The sequence below is a fragment of the Bactrocera dorsalis genome, chromosome 1, assembly GCF_023373825.1.
Source record: "Bactrocera dorsalis isolate Fly_Bdor chromosome 1, ASM2337382v1, whole genome shotgun sequence".
Lineage (NCBI taxonomy): Eukaryota > Metazoa > Arthropoda > Insecta > Diptera > Tephritidae > Bactrocera > Bactrocera dorsalis.
The window spans coordinates 107,921,574-107,945,507 of record NC_064303.1 but is presented as its reverse complement, the minus strand read 5'-3'; the positions used below and the strand labels follow the sequence as shown (position 1 = coordinate 107,945,507).

The 23,934-nt window shown below is 32.9% G+C and overlaps 1 protein-coding gene across 5 annotated transcripts; it reads left to right on the top strand.

The window, feature by feature from the left end:
- Positions 1-1,198: 1,198 nt before the first annotated feature.
- LOC105222377 (large neutral amino acids transporter small subunit 1) lies at positions 1,199-22,114 on the top strand. Of its 5 annotated transcripts, none has more exons than XM_029548730.2 (8): positions 1,199-1,341; positions 8,953-9,554; positions 11,782-11,977; positions 14,693-14,795; positions 15,201-15,468; positions 19,372-19,696; positions 19,783-19,907; positions 19,971-22,114. In XM_029548730.2, exons 2-8 carry the CDS (start codon positions 9,286-9,288, stop codon positions 20,245-20,247), a joined length of 1,563 nt encoding a protein of 520 aa, XP_029404590.2. In that variant the 5' UTR covers positions 1,199-1,341; positions 8,953-9,285; the 3' UTR covers positions 20,248-22,114. The 5 variants fall into 5 exon arrangements, with proteins under 5 accessions (XP_029404590.2, XP_029404589.2, XP_029404587.2 ...); XM_029548729.2 differs by lacking the exon at positions 1,199-1,341 and adding an exon at positions 4,692-5,033 and having other exon boundaries at positions 8,959-9,554; XM_029548727.2 differs by lacking the exon at positions 1,199-1,341 and adding an exon at positions 4,692-5,033.
- Positions 22,115-23,934: the final 1,820 nt, after the last annotated feature.

Here is a 23,934-nt window from a genome sequence, read left to right as displayed (position 1 = left end):
AATCGATAGGCCAGCGGCATAAACGCACGAACGAATAAAAATGGCAGCGGCTACTTTGTCACAGTGGCGTTCGTTGCTTTCGTAGCGGGTTGATTTGGTGCTTGCCAGCCAAATCATGCGGGTGAACACGTCGTCCAAAGAAGTCCAACCAAATTTCCAATACGAATTCCGCACATTACCGAGATGCCTGAAATCGCAATTCCATACTTTTAGGCACGTCAGCGAAATTTTTTCCCAGGCAAACAGCCGCGCCACACAAGCAAACCAACGCCCGCGCGCCAAACGCGCGTAAATGTGCTTAGTCATGAGATTTATGCGTTGTTTTTGTGCCGCAGTGTCTGTAGTAAACAATGGCCGCTTTGTTTTGACAGATGCCGCCTACATTGCGCACTCCGTGTGTGCGAGAATGAGATGACAGCTTGGGTTGGTGGCGGCGCTGATGTGTTTAGTGAGTGTACTATTCGCAATAGTGCTGCATTGTGCTTCGCTTGTGTGGCCATGCTGTGCGCCTGCTGTTTGGGAATCAGAATTCAAAATGTTTTGATATTCTTTGAAAGTCGCAAGGTTGGCGCCACACAGGGCACCCAAACGGCGAGTTAACGAACCAACGACGCGCCGTTAAGCGACAATGCCGGCCGGGAGCAGTCGATTTCCGGCAAACGGTTGACAGTTTACAAATAATGGAGATAATAAATTTTGGAAACGAAATAGTAACACCGTAAATAGTAATCGTAAGCCATTTTGAAACAAAAGCAATTCCGCCACTACAGTCGCACCTAAAATATCATTGTGCGCCGGCGACACGCTGTTGTATTCCACCATGCGTGCAGTTTTCGTTCGAAATGCGACCATTGAAATTCACAATTTCCTCTCATGTGCATATTACTACTCTTTGTTATAGTTTTCAATATAACTGTGGGTGACCTTTAGCACGAAGTAGTTTGCACTAGTAGGCACTTGGTAGCAGGAAATCGTAGTTGTGACAATCGGATTAGTTTTCTACTGCGGCAACCGGCAGTGGCGACTAAACTGTGAACATACCGCGCGAGGTGGCATTCAGTGTTGCGTTTCACTGTGACTGTTCCGTTATTGTCCGCAACTTTTTACTTTCGACTGATATTTTAGCTTTAGTTTCAACCGGCGCTCAGCGCACGCCAGCTGGTGACTGGCAAATGAGTAATGTTCTGCTGTGCCATAGTGAACACTCCCATGCTGTTTGACGTTTAGCCATTGCCGCCATGTTCAATGCGTGATTGTAGCGGCACGTAGCGGTCGGTGGTTTTGTTTTGAATATTTCGAACGATATGCAGGAAACACTCAACAGTGGAAAATTAAATGAAAGTAATTGAAATTGAATGTGAAAAGTGGTCGAGATGCTTTGCAGAAACCTAACCTGCAAATATATTTATAATTGGGGGGGATTAAAAATAGCTAAATTTGCCGGCATTAAGTGACCCAATTGCAAATACATACCCGAATACATACATATGCACATGTGCATAGTAAGTATGTGAGCGTGAGTTCGTATCCACAGTGAGTACGAAAGCATCTACAATGAGTATGCTCCAATTTTAGGTGACCAGAAAATATTTTTCACTGTTTAGTACTCTGAATAAAATATTTTTCAGAAATATTGGAAAAACACTTGCTTTTTTGCTTAGAGTGCGAAAAGTGAAAAAGCATCGCATAAAAATCAAACATTAGTTCGTAGGTGGTTCACGACTTCCGAGACCCTTCATTATAACCAAAATAGTTCCTCAATTTTTTTGTGAGATATCGAGCTGAAATTTTTCACACATACTTTCTCCGCAAGAAGGTGCTCAATTGTTGGAACCGCCGATGTCGGACCACTATAGCATATGGCTCTCAAATAAACTGGACGAGTGGAATCAAGGGCTTGTATGGGAAACTTTTTTATTTGACAGGTATCATTACGAAATTTAGCACAGCTTATTGCCCCAGACAACTGTACAATCTCCAAAACAAATTGTTCAGATCGGATCACTATAGCATATACAGTTAATCACATAAATAAGTATACACTAGGTATGACGGGATTATTCACCTCACAGTTTTGTTAAATAACACAAAATAAAATAAAATAATGCTTCATTTATTTGAGAGAAACGTAGGGATCATCTTCAGTAAAGAAATATTTACAGAATGACTAAAATAAGATTTTTTTTGAATTTTATCCAAAATCTGATATAAATTTATATCACAAAAGTAAGTATACGATAGATTAGGTAGTAGAAAAAGTAAGTAAAAGGCAATATTAAATTTATATTCTAATATTTAGTTGGATAACCTTTAGACTTAATAATAATAGCTTTAAGTCGTGATGACATTGATTTCACCAAGTTGTGTGTTACTGCTGCCGGTATCTTATTCCACTCCTCGTCAAGGATACTTTTTAGTTGCTCCTTGCTTTATCGAATGTTTACGTACTTGACGCTTTAAATGTTCCCATAGATGCTCAATTGGGTTTGTATCCGGTGATTGTGGCGGTGTTTTCAATTGTTTTGGCACGTTATATAAAAGCCATTCTCGCACAATATTCGATGTGTGCTTGGGGTCATTGTCTTGCTGGAAGATCAATGACCCCTCCATGTTCAATTTAATAGCAAATAGTTTTAAATTATTTTTTAAATGACGCCATGCACCCCCAAACCATGACCGAACCCCCACCATGCTTAACAGTGCCAATCATATTCATAGGATCTAACTCTGCGTTAACTTTTCTCCATACCTTTTCACGACCATCAGATCCACTTACATATACTAAATTTGCATTCACCTGAAAATATGACTTGGTTCCAGAATGTTTGGTCATGCTTTTCGTAATCTTTTGCAAATGCGATCCGTTTATGTCGGTTGACTGTACTCACGAAAGGCTTTTTCCTAATACTACGTCCATGATAGCCAGCATTATATAATATACGTCGAATGGTTTGGGTACTACATTGTTTTCCAATCTCATTTTCTATTTCAGATTTCAATTTAGGGGCACTAATTTTGGGATTTGTTCTTACTTTGCGTACAATTAAGCTATTTTCCCTATGACTGAAGACCCGAGGGCGACCGGAGCGCGACTTATTTGCTATGTTCCCCACAGTTTTATACTTAGTAACAATCTTTTGTATTGTAGCAAAACTTTTATCTACTAAACGACCGATTTCACGTAAAGATTTATTTTCTTTGTTATGTTTTATTATCAAAGTTTTCAAATCGTCAGAAATCTCCTTTCCTTTCGGTGCCATTGCTGAAAATTATGTCATAAATTCAAAAATATATATTTCTTCAATTGTTTAAACTCACGTTCTATTGTTTATTTAAATTGCTTAAACTTTTGTAAATCAAAACCAGAAATAAGATACATATATTCACCGAGCAAGTCACTCTGTATACTAACTTTTGTGATGTCAATTTCATTCTCATCACCAACAAAGCCATGCGCGCCTATCGGGTTTTAAAATTAACAGTTAAATTTGTGTGCTTATAAAAGCGCATACCAATACGCAAATTCCTGGAATATTTTTTTTTTAAATATACTTATATTGGAGAAATGCGGTAATTCCAACAATTTGTAAAGACAGAGCTGGTGTATACTTACTTATGTGACTAACTGTAGCTGCCATACAAACTGGAGAATTGAAATCAAGCTCTTGTATGGAAAAGTTTTTTGATAGACGTGATATCTTCAATTTGGCATGGATTATTGTTCAAGACAGCGGTATAATTTGCGAGTAAATTGTTCAGATCGGACCACTATAGCATATAGCTGCCATACAAACTGGACGATTGAAATCCAGTGCTTATATGGGGAACTGTTTTATTTGACAAGATATCTTTACGAAATTTGGCATGTATTTTTGCTGAAGGCAACAGTGCAATCTTCAAAAAAATGTTTCTGATCGGACCACTACAGCATATAGCTGCCAAACAAACTGAAGGATTGAAATCAAGCTCTTGTATGAAAAACTTTTAAGATATATGTACGTGATATCTTCATGAAACTTAGCATGGATCATTGTCCAAGACAACGGTGCAATCTCTGATCATATTGTTCAAATCGGACTACGGTAACCAATAGCACTGAACGATCAAAATCAATTTCTTGCAAGGAATCTTTTTAATTGTGAATGTTATTACTCGTATAGCTCTCGTAGTTAACTGTTTTTCTTGTTAAAAACAAAAAAAAAAAAACTTGGACTTCGGATTCACAATTTCGCATGTACCCTCTTTATTGGAGTTTCCCTACACAGAAGCAGAGCATATTAAATTAAGCCTATTATTATTGAATCCGAAACACTTCAGTCTTGTTAATAATTGTTATAAATTAAGTATTGTCATATTAATTTGCTTAAGTATCTCATATTAGAGCACTCAATCAAAGGCTGGCAGAGATTAGGGAACACGTGAATTTCGCCAGGCAATGAACTTGAAATACGAATCAACACTAACCAGTTAAATGTACGAATTACATGCACACAAGCATGCAACTCTCCAATAATATTAACTTACAGAAATATGTACAGTATATATTTGTATGTATAAGTATCCATTTCCCTGCATCTTACAATCAGGTCGGGTGGGTTTGATGAAGCTTTACGCTCTTTTCGCGAAAATAACGATAAATATATTGTTCAAGAGCGCATATCGGGGTGAAATGAGTAAAAAAAACATAAAAACAGATATGCCATTCGCACCCGCTCAGCTCTGACTTTTCATTGGGGTTGAATGCAAACGGTGTGATGACATTGCGTGAAAGCGCCAAAAGAGAACACAGCACGCACACCACCAGTTTTCGGTGTCGGCATGGCACACATGGCAGAGTCAATGGCAGTCAGTCTGTTCAGTTGGAGCGCGTTTACCGATTGTGGCGGTTTTGGGAGCGGCAATTTAGATAAATTCAGTGCGGCAATTATCGTCAGTGATTGTAAAATGTTACTCAATGATAAAACTTAATATTCTGTGGAAAACTTAATATTCTGTGAAAAATTTATAAAATGTACAATAATTAAAAGAGAAATGTAATAAAAGAACACACAACTTATGTACTTTATATATGTAAATACGTACACACACATACATATGTACATATGTATTTGCAAATCCGAAACCACTTGTAAGCAACACTTAAATTCTAAAAAAATTAAGAAATTCAAGCAATCCAATAGCATATTTTAGAAAAAATGTTTTTTTTTTTCGCGAATGCAAAATGCAAAACGTGCGCTTATTCGAGCTCGCTTGCAGAATGCTCAGTTATCACAGCGCCGACCGGGCACCATGTGCCAGCAATGCAACTGATACACCATTTTCGTGAAATGCATTCACGTAGCGCGGTTGCCTAATGTATAGACATTTAATGGGGGGAACTTCAGCAAAAAACGTGAATATTGAAACTTTTATCGAGTTGAAATGTAAACAGAAGAGTTATTTAGTATTGGCTGATGAAATTTTGTTTTATATTGCATAGAAACGCAACACCAGGTAGCTTTATAGCCACTGCCGTGTACATATGTATGCTCAATACAACAAAACATACATAACTACAGGTATTGTTATGTTATTTTAAAGCACATGCAATCTTTAAGGTGACCAGATGCAAGAAAATGTTTTTCTTCGTTCAAAAAATAATTTAAATTAAATAATAAAATTAATATTAAATATTAATATATACATTTTTTTAAATTAAAATATTAATATTTTTTTATTTAAATATTAATATTTTATTTGAAATAATAAAAAAAATGTTTATCTGATCAGCTGAAGGGGTTTTCTTGATATTTCATAGCACCAATAATTGCGAAGATTTGTCAAATATAAAAAAAAGTCTTAAATTATAATTAAAATTTTTTGGCATATTCGTCGTAGGCAGAGTTTAATAGCCACTATTTAGTATTTGGTTGCAAACATTTTTACCAGCGTTAGTCTTAAGTAAGTATATTTTTGCCTTTTTATAACTACTAAATTCGACAAAAAACGGTGCTATCTTCATTTTAGCATTTTATTGGTGTTCAGTATTTAAAAAGCAACTACGTTTACTTTTAGATAAGGAATACATGAATCTGAATTGCTCGAAAGATACATTGTGTTTTATCGTCACGCTATAATTTTAGCTTTTATAATACCAAATTAGTTCTAGAAGCTGCAAATAAGCGCAATATTTCAATTTTCTCTCTCAATATATCGAAATATATACAAATAAATCTTTAAAAAGTCGTTATATTTTGTTCCGAAAATGTTACATAAGGGTGGGATTACATGGGTTTTTTCGGGTACAAAAACATTTTCAACAATTTTCTTTCTCATATAAAAACTAAATATTTTATTGAAATTTTTTTCGTTACAAACACACACTATTAACAAAAAAATTCTGAAATTTTTGGAACAAAATATTTTAAACTCGGTATTGCGACGCCATTTCCGATGGCACCTCGAAAAAAATGCGACCGCGTTGGCTGGCAAACTCCTTACAGAATCATCTAAAGTGAAAAAACACGTGTCTTAGTTAAAACTTTAACTTAGAACTTGTACCAAGGAAAAAAACTGAAAATTGTATTTTTGGCAAACATTTTTTCAAAAAAAAAATAAAAATTTCAGTGAAAATATCGCGACATTTTTTTAAAATATGTAATCGAATAATCCTTCGACCAAGTCCTTAAAAGTTGTATCTCAAAGACCTATGTTGTTTGAGTAGTTCTCGAGAAATCTTGCCGACCGATTTCAAAAACACAGTTTCGAGAAAAACGCGTTTAAAGACAGGCACTTAGCCTAGTTCGCCTCGTGCGCACAAGTTCTCAAGGCTGTATCTCCGAAACTATTACTCGGATCAACTTGATTTTGAAATTGTGGACAATATTCGCGAGGTGTTGTAGAATTTAATAAGATAAAAACATACGATTTTTTGAAACCCGTAAACTTATGTAACCCCTTAACCTGAACAGATCTCATTTCTTTCCTTATAGTGCTATTTTTAACATTTATCTGACAAGTTTATAAAAGTAGACAAAGTCAACGTCTTCAAAAGAATTTCAGTTAAAGCACCATGTTTCGTGAAACACCGATTTTACGCGGCTAAAAGTTGCAAAAATATATTTTCATATAATATCTTGTTATAATTGGAACAGATTTTCTTGCTTTGTAGAAAACTCTCCAACAGCAACGAACCCCTTTTGTATGTACATACATATGTATGTACATATATCACACACTTTCATCCCATTCTATGCTACTCAACAGGTGTATCGTGGATACGCATCGTGGATACAATAATGCCAGCCGGTGAGGGAGATAAAATTGTTTGTACAGTATACTCTCGAAAAGTAAATCGATTGGTATTTTGGGTAATTTACTTTTTCGAATAATTTACTTTTCCAAATATATACATAAATTATCTGTTTTTATAATATTAAATGCATTTTTAAACTTAAAAAATTCATTCATTTATTTGCTTCAATAAAACATATGGATTTACATGAAAAACACATGTATTTATTATGAAGAGAAAAAATTTTGAATATTCTTTTGTTTTTTTTCTTTTGAAATATATTTTCTGACCATTTACATATGTACATATCTCAAAGTTTATTTACTAAACAGACGCGATAAACAAGAGAGTAAGTGTTTTTGCAACATCGTAAAAAACGCTGCTTGCTTCGTTTCGAATTTTTTATCACATTCTCTGAAAAGTAAATTAAAAAATTTACTTTTTCGAGGTGCATGTGTAATCTTAAAGGTGATTTACTTTTCCGCGATTATTTACTTTCTGAGAATTTACTTTTCGAGAGTATACTGTATTGGCTTTGTGACAGCAGACAATGACTTTGAATTCGCATCGAACTATTGGTTGGCTATTGGTTTGACAGGCCTGATTGTCGCTCAGTTTGCAATGCTAATCACATTAGAACAGCATATTCATACATATATACATGTTCATATACATATGTACACATGCAGATTCACATTCAATTAGGGTTGAGTGATAATATGATAAGTCCAAGGATTTTAAGTTAGGATAAGATATGCATTCTAATTCAAAAAATTGCGTTATTACTAAGAAAAAGCACTATAGGATGAGGTTTTGGCTGTCTGCTGATAACTAGTGTACCTATGTTAATATTTGAAGTGTTGATAGAGATAGACCGCTGCTACTATACTATTTAACAAAAACCTTTTCAAATAGTTTCGGGAGCTTTATTTACATTTTCTCTCTTAGCAAAGAAATCTGGCCAGTATCTGATAGAGGTAGACCTCTGTTTTCGGGAGCATTATTTATATGTATGTTTCCTCTTAGCAAAAGATACTGTTAAGTATCGGTTTTGAGATTGAGGTAGATTGCTGGTTTACCTTTCATTTTCTGTCAGTTGCCATTAGAAAATTTTTTCTTAATTTTACTTTTAATAATAAAATAAAAATGTTATTCACTTATGAAGTAGCCACCCTAATGTTGTGGTATTTGTTATCATGCATGCGCAGTGCTAAAGTGAGAAAATTTGCACGGCAACGCGAAAATCGCTCGCAAAAATTAATGCTAAACATTTTGTGTGTTTACAGACTACATATGTACATACATATGTAACGAACGCTCACGTATGGTATACTTGCACATATGTTCATATAATGAATGTGGGAAATGCTACAGCCACAGAAACCGCAATGAGACCGAACTCTAAACATTAAAGCAATAATAGCTGTTGTGTATTTATTTCTCAAGCCAAAATAATTTTAAATAATAAATTTATTATTTCGTTTGTGGTTAAATTAACCCAAAACAATGCCTTTTGCATTTTTGAAAAACTTATATAAAATTAAAGTTAAGATTTTCCTACGTGGTTTATGTTGCAAGTGCATATGCATGTGCGAGAATGAGCTGTCTTGTCTCATTTTCCAACGAATATTTGACAGTTGAATTATAAATTTTCTTTTCACACACGGTAAAACCGAAAGCGGTAGTTGTCCATTAGTTCAGTTCTTGATGCGAGCTCCAGCTGAACGGTTGTAAGACTAAACAACAAACAAATATTCGAAAATTTGTTACACACATACAAATAAATAATTGCTAAAACGTGGTTTTATAACGAAAAAATCTTTAAAAAAAAGTTAAATGAATACTTAAAAAAAATAATCAGCACAAAAAGTTCAACAAGCGGCTAAAAAAATTTAAAGCGTGACACAAAAATATTACAAAATTTCGTAAAAAAGTGCAAAATAAGCATAAGCTAAAAACCAGCATTTATAAAAAAAACACCAAATTTTATTAAATTAAAAAAACACATTAAAATGACAGAACGTTATGCCAACGGTGTTACCACAAGTTTAGTGCATAATTCGCCACCTGTTGCAAGCAATGGTAGCGCGGCCGCCACCGACGCCGCTGCCACGCTTAACGGCCAAGGAAATGGCAATGCGGCAATGCCAGAATCTGACGACGGCGATAAAATCGTATTGAAACGCAAACTGACGCTAATGAACGGTGTGGCTATCATTGTGGGCACTATTATCGGTTCCGGAATATTTATAGCGCCAACAGGTGTCTTCAACTATACAGAGTAAGTAGTTTGAATTCCCACAGTTATTATATTTCATTATTATTTTTGCTTTTATATGAATGCGTGTAGTTGTAATCTTTGCTTTGAAAGAGAAGAGTAACAAGAAGTGTGATAAAAGTTCTCTTATTTTAACTTCTAAAATGAAAATCTATATTTGAACAGTTGCTTTATTTACAACTGAATATCTTTAGTGATGCTTTTAATAATTTGTGCGTGGTAATAAAATATAAAATAAAATACTAACTCGTATTATTAGTATTTGTACTTATAGTAGTGTTTTCAAAGTCGGTTGTCATAATTTCTAGGGAATTACTCAGCCAATATTAATGAAGTTTTACACAGGTCCACGGGACACAATTTACATGGTCTTGAAGCAAGAATTTTTTTTGTTAAAAACAACTATTAAAAAAAGGAATGGATAATTTTTTGTTATAAAAACGTTTGCCAAAAATAAAATGTTTACGGGGGCACCATTTTTCCGAGACTCTGCCGAAAATGAAGTTGTAAGGGCTAAATTTCGAATTTTTCCTTCGAAAATTTCACAAAATCCTTTCAAAGTACGTATCATTGGACTGAAAAAAAGTTTGAAAAATTTTTAAATATTTTTTAATAGAAAATAGTTTTTTTTTTAATATGTAAAAAAAACTGGAAATATTTTTTATAAAAAAAATTGACCATATTTTTATTAAAAAAAAATTAGAAATATTTTATATTAAAAAAAATTGACAATATTTTTTATTTAAAAAAAATATGAAAATATTATTTTATTAAAAAAAAAATTTCGACGTAACCCATGCAAACCCTTATACTTAGTTGTACTCGTATGCCGATCGAAGCATGATTCATTATAAAATGTAACTCTTTCGTTTTATAGCGCAAATTTGATGAATTCAAAACTGATACTGTTTTGCATTTGTATAATTACTAAATCTAAGTAAATATGTAACATGAAAATTCCGCAAAAAATTAAAAAAAAAAATTAATTTAGTAGTAGAAATTGAAGAAATTCCTATAAAAGAAAAATAATTAATATCTGCAAAGTGCGAGAGCACACAATTTCTATATAGAAAATGTGAATTCCTTTATTTGCATATATGAAGAAATTAATATAGCTGTCTAATATAATTGATTACTGTTCAAACAAATAATTCCAATTTTTTTTTAATTACCACAAATTGTTGAACACGGAAATATTGAAATATATTGCTATTATAGTTTCTGGAATGAATGATTCTGTAGAAAGCTTTGCTACATGCATACTATGTATGGCCATGTCTTTACCATTAGAGAGTAAGATGTGTAGGCGAGCGCTATTATTGCTTCTTTGAAAATATATCACTTAGTTTAATTGGCAAATTACAGATATATCTATATACAAGAAATGTGTGTATTATCATTTATTTTCATTTCATAATAAACATCGTACGAGGGCTACTTTCTTAATATTCGATGGTCGGTGTTCAGTGTGGCTCCTCTAGCATCTCTAGAAAGCTGTGCAATTATTAGTATTTATCAAACTGTTCGCGTGCATACCTTTAATTAACAAATTATATACACTAAATGAAATCAATTAGTGGATTGAGAAAGATATTCATTTGAAACGACACGAAGTTAAGATCTAAACATTTTGTAAAAAGAAGCAATATTTTGTAATAAAAAATGATTAAAAATTAATTTGCATGAATATTTCTAAAAATTTAGCAATAATTGCTAATAAATATTAAAATTTTAATAATTGATACAAATTTTAAATTCCTTTAAATGTTATAGATATATGTATAATTAATCTTACGTTGCATAATAATGATTGCAAAACCTAAACACTACCTCGGCAAATGCCAATCAAACGCAAACACACGTACGTACACCTATACATATTAGCATTTTGATTTGTGTTTGAACAAGTTTACCAATTTTAAACATAAATGGCAAACATTTTGCCAACGAGTTCCAAGAGAAAATCGCAACCACTCATTTGCCACTGCACAGCATTTAATTATGTGCATAATTTAAAGCAACTCTTTCAGCGAAAACTTGTAATTTGCAACGGTCCAAACTATAGTAGAGCAAACTTTTAATTCGCGGCAACGGCAAATTTCGGGGAATACCCGTGCGTATACGTAACATTTACTTTGACGTGTCTAGACGTTGATAATTGCGTTTTGTATCAACAAATTCAAATTCCTTAGTTATTTATTTGTATTTATTTCATGTTTCACTTTTTCAGATCGGTGGGCTCGTCTCTGCTCATTTGGGCTGCTTGCGGCATACTCTCGACGATCGGCGCGCTTTGCTATGCTGAGTTGGGTACGAGCATCACACGTTCGGGTGGCGATTATGCTTATTTGTTGGTGGCATTTGGACCGCTAGTAGGCTTTTTGAGATTATGGATAGCTTTGTTAATCATTAGACCAACAACACAGGTGAGTTTTGTAGGCATGTACATATATTTATGTGAATGTAAATTATACACGTGTGTAAATAAAGAAAAATGCTAATAAATAACTACATATATAATGGATCGAATTGAGGAGGGGATTTTTTCTTGCTAGGTAGCTTTTTGAAATAAATAATTTTATAAATTTATTTTTAAATTATTAAAGAACAAATATTCGAGGTAGCTTTTTGGAATAATAAATAATTTTATAAATTTACTTTCAATGTATCTATTAATAAAATAGTATATATAAAATATTATTGTAAAATTAATTTATGGAATTAATGCAAAATTGGAGGATTCTGTTTTTCAATGCAAATATCACTTTTAACGACTTGCAAAGATTTTGCAAGTAATTTAAGGTGTTTTGAGTTTCAAAAAATTGATTTTTGGTTTTTACACATTTTTAATAATTTTCCTCTCAAATTTAAAGTGATCCGACAAATAGTTTCGGAGTTATAAGAATTTTTTAAATTTGTGTAATCGGCTCCAAAAGCAAAAAGGAAGACAGAGTGGCGCCCTGTTGTAAACTCAACTAAACTGGATTAACAATTTTATATTTGTGTGGTAATAATCGGAGGAATAAAATTTAATTTCGATTTTTCATTCTAAAGTGTAATTTTTTTCACAAAAAAATACTTTTTTTTAGAAGGTGTTAGAAAATGTAAAAAATCAAAGTTTTAAGCAGTTCGTCAAACATTGCCTGCATTAGTAATAATTTTTCTTTTTTGACCTTATCCCCCCCCAAAAAAAAAGGTTGACCTGTATTATTTTCAATTTATCTATTAATTTTTGAAAATTCAAAATAATTACCATTTTGAGCTTTTCAAAATATGTAATATCTGTCATTACAGTTAATTGTGAAATTAAAAATTTCAGCTTACTTTCATATTTTCCATGGAGTAGGTCAAGTTAAGCGAGTTAAATAGGCAAGGTGACATAAATTACTTATTTTTAATAAACAATGCAGCTTACTTTCCACTTCATAAAGCCTAAGTATGTATGTATGTATGTATATATATACCATAAGTTATGGGCATACATATGCATGTGTACATACATATGTAGAATGTTTTTATAATAACCGATATGAAAATATGTATGTTCGTGTGTATACACAGAGACGTGTTTTTATTATTTGCACGCTTCAAATGATGAGTCATTGATTACTGAGAACTACTGGGAGGTTATAAATAAAAATATGATAATAGTGTAATAAGCATTAACAATTTCTATTTGTTTCTAAAACTATATTTACTTATTATGAACTCACATCGCGAATAAATACATAACATAACTGGCCATGTTCGAACATAAATAAATACAGGGTGATTCAAGGAAATGTCGGGGATCTTATAAAGTGTATATTGGGTAGTCGAAAAAGTCGTTTCGCATTTTATCAATATATGTCGTTGCAGTCGTATATATCCAGTACTATCAATCACATTGTGTCATCCCATATAGTTGTTGTTGGAAAGGTGAGATTTTAAGCTTCATTTAACCAAAAAAAAAGAATTAAATTGGGGGAAGTTGAAAAAAAGTTACCGTTGTTCAAAAATGAGTGAAAATAATGAAGAAATTCGCTATATTTTGAAGCCACCAATAGAATTTGTGAAGTTTACGGAGACGATGCTGTATCAGTTCGTGTACCACAACAATGGTTCGCTCGCTTCCGTTCAAAACATTTCAAATCGATTTACACTGATGAAAGTATTATACTGATGGAATAATGTCTCTAGAGGAGAATGACAAAAAGTGGTCGAGCAAAATGGTACATATTTCTTTATTTATTTATTAGTACAAATATAAAAAAATTGATTAGAAATACGAAAAGACTTTTTCGACTACCCAATATAATATTATAAATTTAAATCGAATATACGACTATGATCGCTACAGACCACCTGTAACGAATCTGTCCAAATTGAAAACCCCTGTGGACTCGCTCACGTTATTGAGCATTTGCTTATAATTATGCGCAATATAGTAGTTGTACTACATAATATAATAGCATATGTAGTGTTATTCATATACTATGTATTTGATTACATTTATATCAACTAAAATGTGCATGATTTGTCACAGAATATATATGTATGTATATTATATACACTAGGGTCGGTTGAGGAAATCAGTATTTTTTCGCTTGGTAATTAGAAAACTAGGTTCTTAGGCATCTCGAAGAAAGTCTCTCCAGTCATGAGCCCTTTATTGTAACGGAAAGGTTCTCCTTCTTTCAGTTTTCTTATTATTGTTATTACTAAAAAATCCAAATCTTGCTTCCAACTATTTGAAAAAATATCTCGTTTCATAAATTTTTTAGAAAAGGGTAAAGATCTACAACGCTCGACAATGCTCTACAAAATGGTCTCTGACGATTTCTTCGTTGACCTAAAATTTAAAAGCTATTAATGATTAAGTTTTGATTATGAATTTTCTTATTAATTTAATAGCTCAAAGAAAAAATTAATATAAACCAGAAAATTCATAGTTTTGTAGGAAATGTACTACAAAAATGATAAAAAAAAAATTTTTGATGCACCCTAATGTACATAAGTATACTCATATAAAAAGCAATAACAAACCGCAAATTGCTTACATCTGTAATGAATTGTAGCAAATTTAATTACAAATACAATATTTATTTCTGTCACTTTATAATTTTAATGTTCGTATGTATGTATTCTTCATATTCTTCCAGACAATTGTCGCGTTGACTTTCGCGCAATACGCGGCAAAACCATTTTTCGAAGACTGTTCACCGCCCGAATCGGCTGTAAAGATTTTAGCGGCAATTTGTTTGTGTAAGTAAAGAGGAAGCAAAAATGCATTTATTAATAAATAAGTATGTACATGTACATATGTACATGCGTATGTATATGTAGTATGCATACTCGTCACACGTGATTTGTTTACGCTGATAACGAAACATTAAACGAAGTATATTTAACAAATTACCATCATTAAAACAACAGCCTACACACACAACACACACATACGCACATATACATTTATTTATAAACTTCCTTTTACATTTGTAAACGCTATCTCGCGCAACACGCCACCCGATCGCCCACTTTTTGCGCATAATTGTAAACAAATGAGCTTTTGCTTTGCTTTAGCTTTAAACTTATGGCAATTAACGGCTGTGAATTTGGAGTAAATATATTTTTAATTACATGTGCATATGTACATATGTATATTTGCAGGTTTGCTCACTGCCATTAACTGCTTATCCGTGAAATGGTCGATGAAAGTTCAGGACATCTTTACCGCCGGCAAACTATTGGCCTTGGTCATGATCATTTTAGCTGGTCTCTACTATTTGGCGTTGGGTCGCTTCGAGAATTTCGAAAACGCCTGGGAGGGCAATTATGATGCGGGCAATATTGGGTTCGCTTTTTACTCGGGTCTTTTCGCATTCGGTGGCTGGAATTACTTGAATTTCGTAACGGAGGAGTTGCAGGATCCGTACAAGTGAGTTTATTAAAAGTTTACTCTAAGAAAATTTTCAGAAATTTGTCTTTGAAAATGTGTGCTAAATACTGTAGGAATTTGTAGTGCGACTATTTTTTTTAAAGAGAACTTTGCCAACTGATTTATGACCTCTCGCATATAAAAAAATACAGTTATAAAAATGAAGCTTATTTAGCGATTTATTATATATTTTAAGAATTTTTACACTAAGATTGGTATTCTGAAAAGAAGGCAAGGTCATCTTTTTCAAAAAGTCAATTTGAGCAAGGGGAGAGAGAGAGATTAAGCTTATTTTGATATAGGCAAGCATCTTTTGTAACAGGCTTCACATAAAGTATCCCTTTGGTGGTTCAAAACAATTATTTGTTGAATAAAAACCAAAAAAATTAAGAAGCCTCCTCATAACTTAGTTAGTGGAGTTGGAAATAAAATCCTGTAGAGGTACATACGAGTGCCTTTTATATTTCGGACCTTGGTAACCTTGATGTTGCAATCTAGTAGCTCACAACTTTATCGTAAACTTTGTCATTTTTGATGTTATACATAGTCAAAATTTTTGGGCATACGAACGATATTTATGTTGTTTACAGTAACTTAGAATATTTATCTAGGCAAAAAATGGAATAATGCGTTGATGAACTTAATTCAATTATGGGTGAAAAAGTTCCATAAATGACCAGGCATCAGATAATATGGTTAATTTGGAGGCCATAAACTACTCCAAGAAGAATTTCGTGAAGGTCGCAAACTAATATGGCAAGATCGCCAAGTGACTTATCAGTAAATAGAGGAAACTATACATAGGCTTTAGCGGGACCAGCATACATTCAATACATTTTACTGTAAAAAAATTTCCAGAAATTTGTTAATCATTAAAAAAAAAGGACCCCGTCAATACTATTATTATTGAAATAATAGAATAGCAGTGCTTCGAAGCACGTCTATAAAATTGTGATGAATTGTAGATTTACGCGTATGAGCCCGAAGGTAAACAGCAGTCGACTCTATACCGAATCCAACAACAGTTGTTCTCGCAAAAAGCACTTCAAAGCAAGTGGTTGCCTGTTTTTGTGGGAAAACTAGACTTGTCGCAACCATAGCACTAGAACAAGAGAGAACAGTAAATTTGAAGTGGTTTTTGGCCTGTTGTCTTTCAAGAAATAAGGAAAACCAACCGCCGCAAAACGGATCACTCTTCAACACGACAATGCGAGCTCTCACACATCGACTAAAATAACTGCATTTTGAGCACTCAAAACATAAGTTTAATGAGTCATCCAGGAAAAAGTCCTGACTTGGCACCGAATGACTTCTCTTTCTTCCCATAAGTAAAAAATAAACTAAGAAGTCAACGTTTTTCGACACTTAGAGAGGCGCTTAAAATGTTTAGAACGCATCTTTCGGAGATACCTCAATCGGAGTGACAATAATGCTTGGACAATGTTCCAACGCAGGCAAAAATATACAAGAAAAGTATTAAAAATAGATGGTAAAACTTTTTAGGAAAAAAATTAAATATTTTTTGAGTTACAAACGATCTCTTATACCCCAAAAAATATTTGTGCAAATCAAATTATTTAAAAATGTACTTCGGATGGAGCTGATTGTACTAAGCGGCAACACTTCAAATGTCTATAACTAAAAAACGATTTGAGATATGGACTTAAAATTGTATTATGTTATTGTAAAAGGTATAACCTATTGATATCGAAACATTAAAAATCACCTACTTTTAATTAAATCTTCTAACGTAGGCAAAACTAACAGATTAAACTTTGCTCTACTCTCTACTCTACTCTAGTGATATCGCTGGAATGAAATAAAATTTCAATTTGACTGAAAACTTTAATTTTCTTAAGTGTTGTGTCAATCAATTGCTTGCGTCACTCGGTCAATATCTTAGCAAGTCATTCTCGACGGTCTTTTATCCTATTTGCTTAGCAATTCTCTCTTTGCAACGCCGTGTCCTACTCCATTGTATCACGCTCAAGTGGCTTCATTGCGCATAAAAGTAAAGTTTCCAGCAGCACTATGCCCTAATGAATGGTTCTTATATAAAATGAACGTGGGTGTGCGTTAAAGTCAAGCGTTTAACAATCCTTGAAGGCAATTTATTTTGTAGTGAAAGTTCAAGTGATTTCATGTGTTTGTCAAGCGCTCGTTCATTGGTAGCGGCGTTTGTTGACAAGCAAAGCCCACCAGTTGATTCTGGAATATGTATGTATGTATGCACATAAATTTCACGTAAACTCATACATATATGTATGTATATATTGAATGGCCAAATGCGGGTAGCTGCGAATGAAGGCAACGTGGGAGTAATCTTTCAGATGGCTTAGTAGGAAAAACGGGCCTACTAAAGCGATGGAAGGTCATATATGTAGATGTACAAATATTTTTTGAGCGATTAACATATATAATATTTGAGTTACAAATATGTATTTGTATATATGCAAATAATATATCTATAACGATTGATTCAAATACTATAGCCATTTTTGACTGAAATATTCGTTGCAAAGTTGATTGCTGAATGGAAATTATATAAATTTAAGGTTGTGTATCGATTTTATAAATCTGGAAGGGCTAGTTGCTCAAAAATTATTTTTATTTGCTGTGAATGAAAATTAGAATAAATATGATAAATAAATTGCATAACCAAAAACAGGCTGTACTCGATAGTTGGTCAAACGAGACGATAGTTTTCCCAGTAATTTATTATTTGGGAGACAATATCATCTAAAAAGCTATATGATACACAACATATTGCAAATAAAGTAAAACTTACCACAACAACTACTGTTTGGAGTAAATTCATTCGGTTTTCCTATAGGATACGTACATTATCATGCTACAACCATTGCTATTCATATATGCATGTATGCTGTTTGACACTTGTTGAATTGCTGTGATTTGCAATTCATGAGAGTTTAATTCAGAAAAGAACGAATTGTTGAATGAACAGCTGTTTATGTGTCTGCTTAACCGACTCGGGTATAACTTATCAGCTGTGAAATAAGTGAATATGTAAATGAAGTAGACATCTCAGTATACATTTATCTTGCATAATTATCTACTGCAATCGCCTAAAGCAAATATTCAACAAATAAAAAATATTTTCTGATAATTTTCTAGTTTTAATATCCATAACAAAAAAGCTTTTAGAAAATGCCAAAACCGTTGTTATAGTTATCTAGGATGTGGTTTAAATTTATTAGGTTGTTTTTCAGGAATATAGAATTTTATTTTACACTTCTGTACACTTTGGAAAATTACCCGAAAAATGCTTACATTGAAATGTTCCCACGAGAGTCAGGTTTAAGCAACCGGAACTGATCCGAACTTTTATCTGATCAAGGACCACCATCTTGGACAAAAAAAAAACTGAATCCCTCTATTAACATGAAAACAATTTGGAAGATGTCTTCATAAAATATGAGAAGATTGGGCAATGTCTAAATATTTCTGGAATTCTCAATCCTAAAGTTAAGCTTGAACTTCGAAACAAAGCGCGGAAAGACAATCTCGAGAATTTTTATTAAGAGTTTCCAGACTTAACACTGGTGAAAATCTGTCTGACTAACCTAGATTTTATAAACTTCGGTCGAAAATTAAAATTCAATTATTATAATTCGATTATTTTCTCCAACTCTATTAAATTTCTGTACTAGGAAGAGACTTCTGCGCAGAACACCAGTCTCTTATTGCTAATATCGTTCAGTTGGCAAAGTAAAAAAATTAAATGAAACCTCATGAAAGCTTAAAAAGATGAAGATAGACAACACAAGATACAGAATATGCAGACACCTGTTGGATTATTTGATAATTCGATACACAAAACGGCCTTTACAATGAATTTTATTACAAAAATTTTTACGTTCCTTCTTTTCACTCAAATTCTAGGAATCTCCCACGCGCTATTTGGATTGCTATGCCCCTAGTCACCGGTATTTATGTGCTTGTGAATCTCGCCTACTTTGTGGTGGTCTCGAAAACGGAAATGCTCAGCTCACTGGCAGTGGCGGTCACGTTCGGTAATCGCGTATTCGGACCGCTCGCCTTCATGGTGCCGATATTTGTAGCGCTTAGCACATTCGGTGGCGTTAACGGTGTGCTCTTCACATCGGCACGTCTCTTCGCGACGGGTGCACAAGAGGGTCATCTACCCAAATTCTTTACACTATTCCACATTAAACAACAAACGCCCATACCATCACTGATATTCTCGGTAAGTGACACAGAATGCGATGGAGTGGGAGTAGAATATGCAAACATAATTTTAAATTAATATGTGATTTTTTTTCATTTACACAGTGCATCATGTCGCTATTGACACTACTCACTGCCAATGTTTACGTTTTGATAAATTACTTCAGTGCCATGTTATGGCTGTCGGTGGTCGCCAGCATAGCCGGCATGCTCTGGATGCGTCACACGAAGTAAATGCAAATTTTGCAATTAATTTTTTATCATGAAAATAACGATTGCTTCTACACTTACAGACCGAACATTCCGCGACCTATTCGCGTACACCTGGCACTGCCAATAATCTTCATTATATGCTGCCTAACGCTGGTGCTCTTGCCTAGCTTCAAGGATCCGATGAATCTCATTATTGGTATTGGCATAACTGTTGCTGGTATACCGTTTTATTATCTATGCATAGCGCGTAAGAATAAACCAGCTTGTTATGGTAGACTCTCACGTGGTATGGTGAATTTCTGCAGAGCCATGTTCAATACGGAGCTCATAGAGAGTAGTGAAAGTGACGAGAAGTAAATTTAAAAGCAGCGAAGGCTTTATGAAATATAAAATTTTGTAGGCTTTAATTTTTAGTAAATATTAAATTAAATAAACTCAGCGCTAAACAGGTTATGTTTTAGGTTAAAGCAAGTACATATTTAAATAATTATGTAAGTACGAAATGTTTCATACGCGTATTATTTCATTTTATAGCGAAAAGTATTGTATTTATTTCATTAAAATAATTTTAAAATTTATTTTACAAGTTAAAGCTAAAGTTCATGTATTTAAATCACACTCGCACTTACACAAGTATATTTAGAATAAACTTGTAAATATGTATGTACGTTTGCAGACCCACAATAGATGTATGTACATATGTATATGTCCAATTCGGTTTAAAAGTTTAAAGAAAAATTATAGGAATATAAAAGTTGTTAGTGCTTTTAGTTAGTAAACATTATATATGAAGCTTCTAAAGAAAAAAACCGCAATAATATTATTATTACCATTTTTAATACGATTTTTTTTATTTTCCGTTATTAAAAAAGAATTTGGGAGACTGGAGATATAGCGATAACCTTTGGTAAAAATTGTTTAGGAGACAGGAGACATACGGTTATCCTTTTTCGGCGCTTCCTACAGCTTTTGACATAAATCAAACACAAAATTTTCTCAAAAGTGTGAATAATTTGTTAATTGACTAAATTAAGAGGCTCTCTTATATAACTATTAGGCTAAGTACATAGTGAAGCCACACAATAGATACTATTATATGTGAAAAACATACACAAATTTAGTTAAATAATATAATTTAAATAAGTTTTTTTTACCAAACGAATACAATATTTTAAAATTGTGTATATGTAAAAATTAGAAGTCAAACGGTAAAACATTTTTTTTTTAAGAAAAAGTAGAAAAGAAGAAACGTATATTATTGAGACTATGTTTTTTAAAAAGAAAGAAAAAAAACATTTTTGGATATTAAAAGTAATGAACTTTTTTCGAGAGATTAAGTTATGAAAAAGATGTCTATGTTTTTCAAAATTAGCATCCACAATCAAAAAATTTGCTTTCGAAGTTCTAAATAAGGCTGAATGACTTCGAATCAAAATATTTGTCTCTGAAGTTCTAAATTAGGCTTATTGACTTCGAAAAACGGTAACATTACTTCTTTACTTATGACTCAATCTTTCGAAAAAATGGTTTGGTTCAATACAGAGTGTTTTACAATGTAAATATTGTTAATATTTCAATATTTAATAGTTCAAAATTGTTCATTTATAACACTTTATTAAATTAAGATTTTTTAAAAACAAATTTTAATTTTTTTTTTAATATTTTTGAATTTTATTTTCATTTTTTTTTAAATACTTTTGATTATTTTTTCAAAAATTTGCCATTTAGACCATACCTATAAAAATACCAATATTAATAGTTATTATAATATATATTTTTTTTTACTTGGCAACTTTACTTTGCTTTTACCGCTGCTATGAGCTCAGCCTTGGATTGCAATGTTTGTAATTATTCTTCATGAAATTAAAAAAAAAACTAAATTTTCTTCAAATTAACCATAAAATATGATTTTTTTAATATTTATGTAAAATTTTATTATTAAATTTGCTTGGATAGCTACCGAGCTTCTTTGCATTAAGCCTTTTTAGCTTTAAAAGACGCAACGAAATAACTATGACATTTTAGGGAATAATGCCTTAAACGATATTAAAGCATGCAATGCAGCATTATATATGTACCATATGTATGTATATACATAGGTTAGTTGAAATAGAAATGAGATAGTAGCACAGTTATCTGATAAGCGAGTTGCAAAAGAATATTCGCCAAAAACGTAATGCAAAGCAATAAAACAAATTTGGTTTTTCTTGGAGTATAGTGAGCTTAGCTAAAAACGGCTTCAAATGAAGTAAAAAAATTCAATTGCTATTATTTTTCACAACATCAATAATTGATAGCCGAGTTGTTGCCACAATTGAAAATTAGCTTCAGCGAAATTCTAATTGAGTTGAGCCTTCTTTTGCCACTCGCTTAGGAAAAAAAAACTAAAAATGTATAAATATACACACACTTATACACATAAACATATACATTGCATATATAAATATGTATTGTTAGATATGCTTAAAATACTTATTTATACTAATAATAACAATAATAATTTAAATGTGGAAAAAATAGTATCTGAATTAAATAAATGCTTCAAAAATACATGCATGAGATATAATTTCGTTTCCTTTGTAGTCAGGGAAGTTATTTTAAAACTTCTGTTAAAGATTTTTCAAACGCGAGATAACTTAGAGTATATGTACGAGTATTATATAAAGCATTTTACCCGGAGTACCCGGAAATTGTAAATGAAACGAGAAATATTTAATTATTCATCAGTATTTATTTCGCCCTCAACGATTTTTCCAGTCTTTGAAACACCTTTTGGCCATCCCAAAATTTTTTTATCTCTTCGAACGGCAGAAAACGGCTTAATCGGAGCGGCAATTTCAGTTGGGGAAAAAGAAAAAATAGCACGGGGCAAAATCTGTAAATTTGGTGGTTGATTTTCATTGCATTTTGGCTTTAAATTCGGTCACAATCGTACTTTTTTTGAAAAAAGTCAGGTTTACCGGGACGCCTTTCATACCCAAAATAATCACCAAAATCATTCGAACGGACCATGCGAGAAAATATATATTTTTGAAACATCATTTACCCGGGGAATTTAATTACAATTTCCGGGTGCTTATTAAGCGAATACGTTCTTAATTAGATTAGTTTTAGGGCGTGTCCAGGCACGTAGCCAGGGGGGGGGCTAGAGGGCTGAAGCCCCCCCCGAAATAAGGAAATTTTTTAAATAAATCGCAAATAAAAAAGATTTATCACTGACTGAATCTTTTGAAACTCTTATACACAACTCAGCTCAAACCTATAACAGTCGTACGCAACTACACTAGACGGTGACTGAAAACTTATCAAAAGTCATACTTAAGCGTTGTACAGCGTTTATGTGGAGTGCAAACCAGGATAAGACAACTGTATCCAAAAGCACGATATGTTCATTGCGCTAGTCACCGATTGAACCTTGCGCTTTCTAATACTATGTCATTACCTTCAATACGGAACTGCCTTGGTATTGTCAGTGAAATAGCAAATTTATTTAGAAACCATTCAAATGCAAACACAACTTTCCAGGACGTTATACAGAAGTACGCACCAGAAAGCAAAAAAAGACGACTTGTTCGCCTTTGTGAAACAAGGTTTATAGAAAGGCATGAAAGCATTATAAGCTTTGTGGAGCTTTTCAAATTCATTGTACTAAGTTTGGAAATAATTTCGAGTAAGACATGGTCCATTTCGTCTAAAGCATCAGCCTTCTTAGCAGCGGTAGAGAAAAGCGATTTTTTGCTTAGTCTATTCGTCTGTGAGCAATTGTTCAGCTTAACGCTGCCACTGTCTGTGTAACTCCAAGAAAAATCTATGGATTTTGTATCAGCAATGAACCGAGCCAAAGAATTAATAAGAACTCTGCACCAGATAAGAGAAACAGCGGATGGTTTTTTCAACGATATTTTCCAAACAGCAGATGGTTTTTTCAACGATATTTTCCAAACAGCATCACAAATGTCTAAAGATCTTTATGACATAGATCTTGTAGTGCCTAGAGTGACTTCGCGTCAAACTACTAGTGCTAATCCACCTTGCACAACCCCT

Bases quoted from the DNA above. Each gene is read 5' to 3' on its own strand.
- LOC105222377 (XM_029548730.2), top strand. From the start codon at position 9,286: ATGACAGAACGTTATGCCAACGGTGTTACCACAAGTTTAGTGCATAAT. The intron at 9,555-11,781 runs GTAAGTAGTTTG...TCACTTTTTCAG, and splicing joins GGTGTCTTCAACTATACAGA to ATCGGTGGGCTCGTCTCTGC. The intron at 14,796-15,200 runs GTAAGTAAAGAG...GTATATTTGCAG, and splicing joins TTTAGCGGCAATTTGTTTGT to GTTTGCTCACTGCCATTAAC.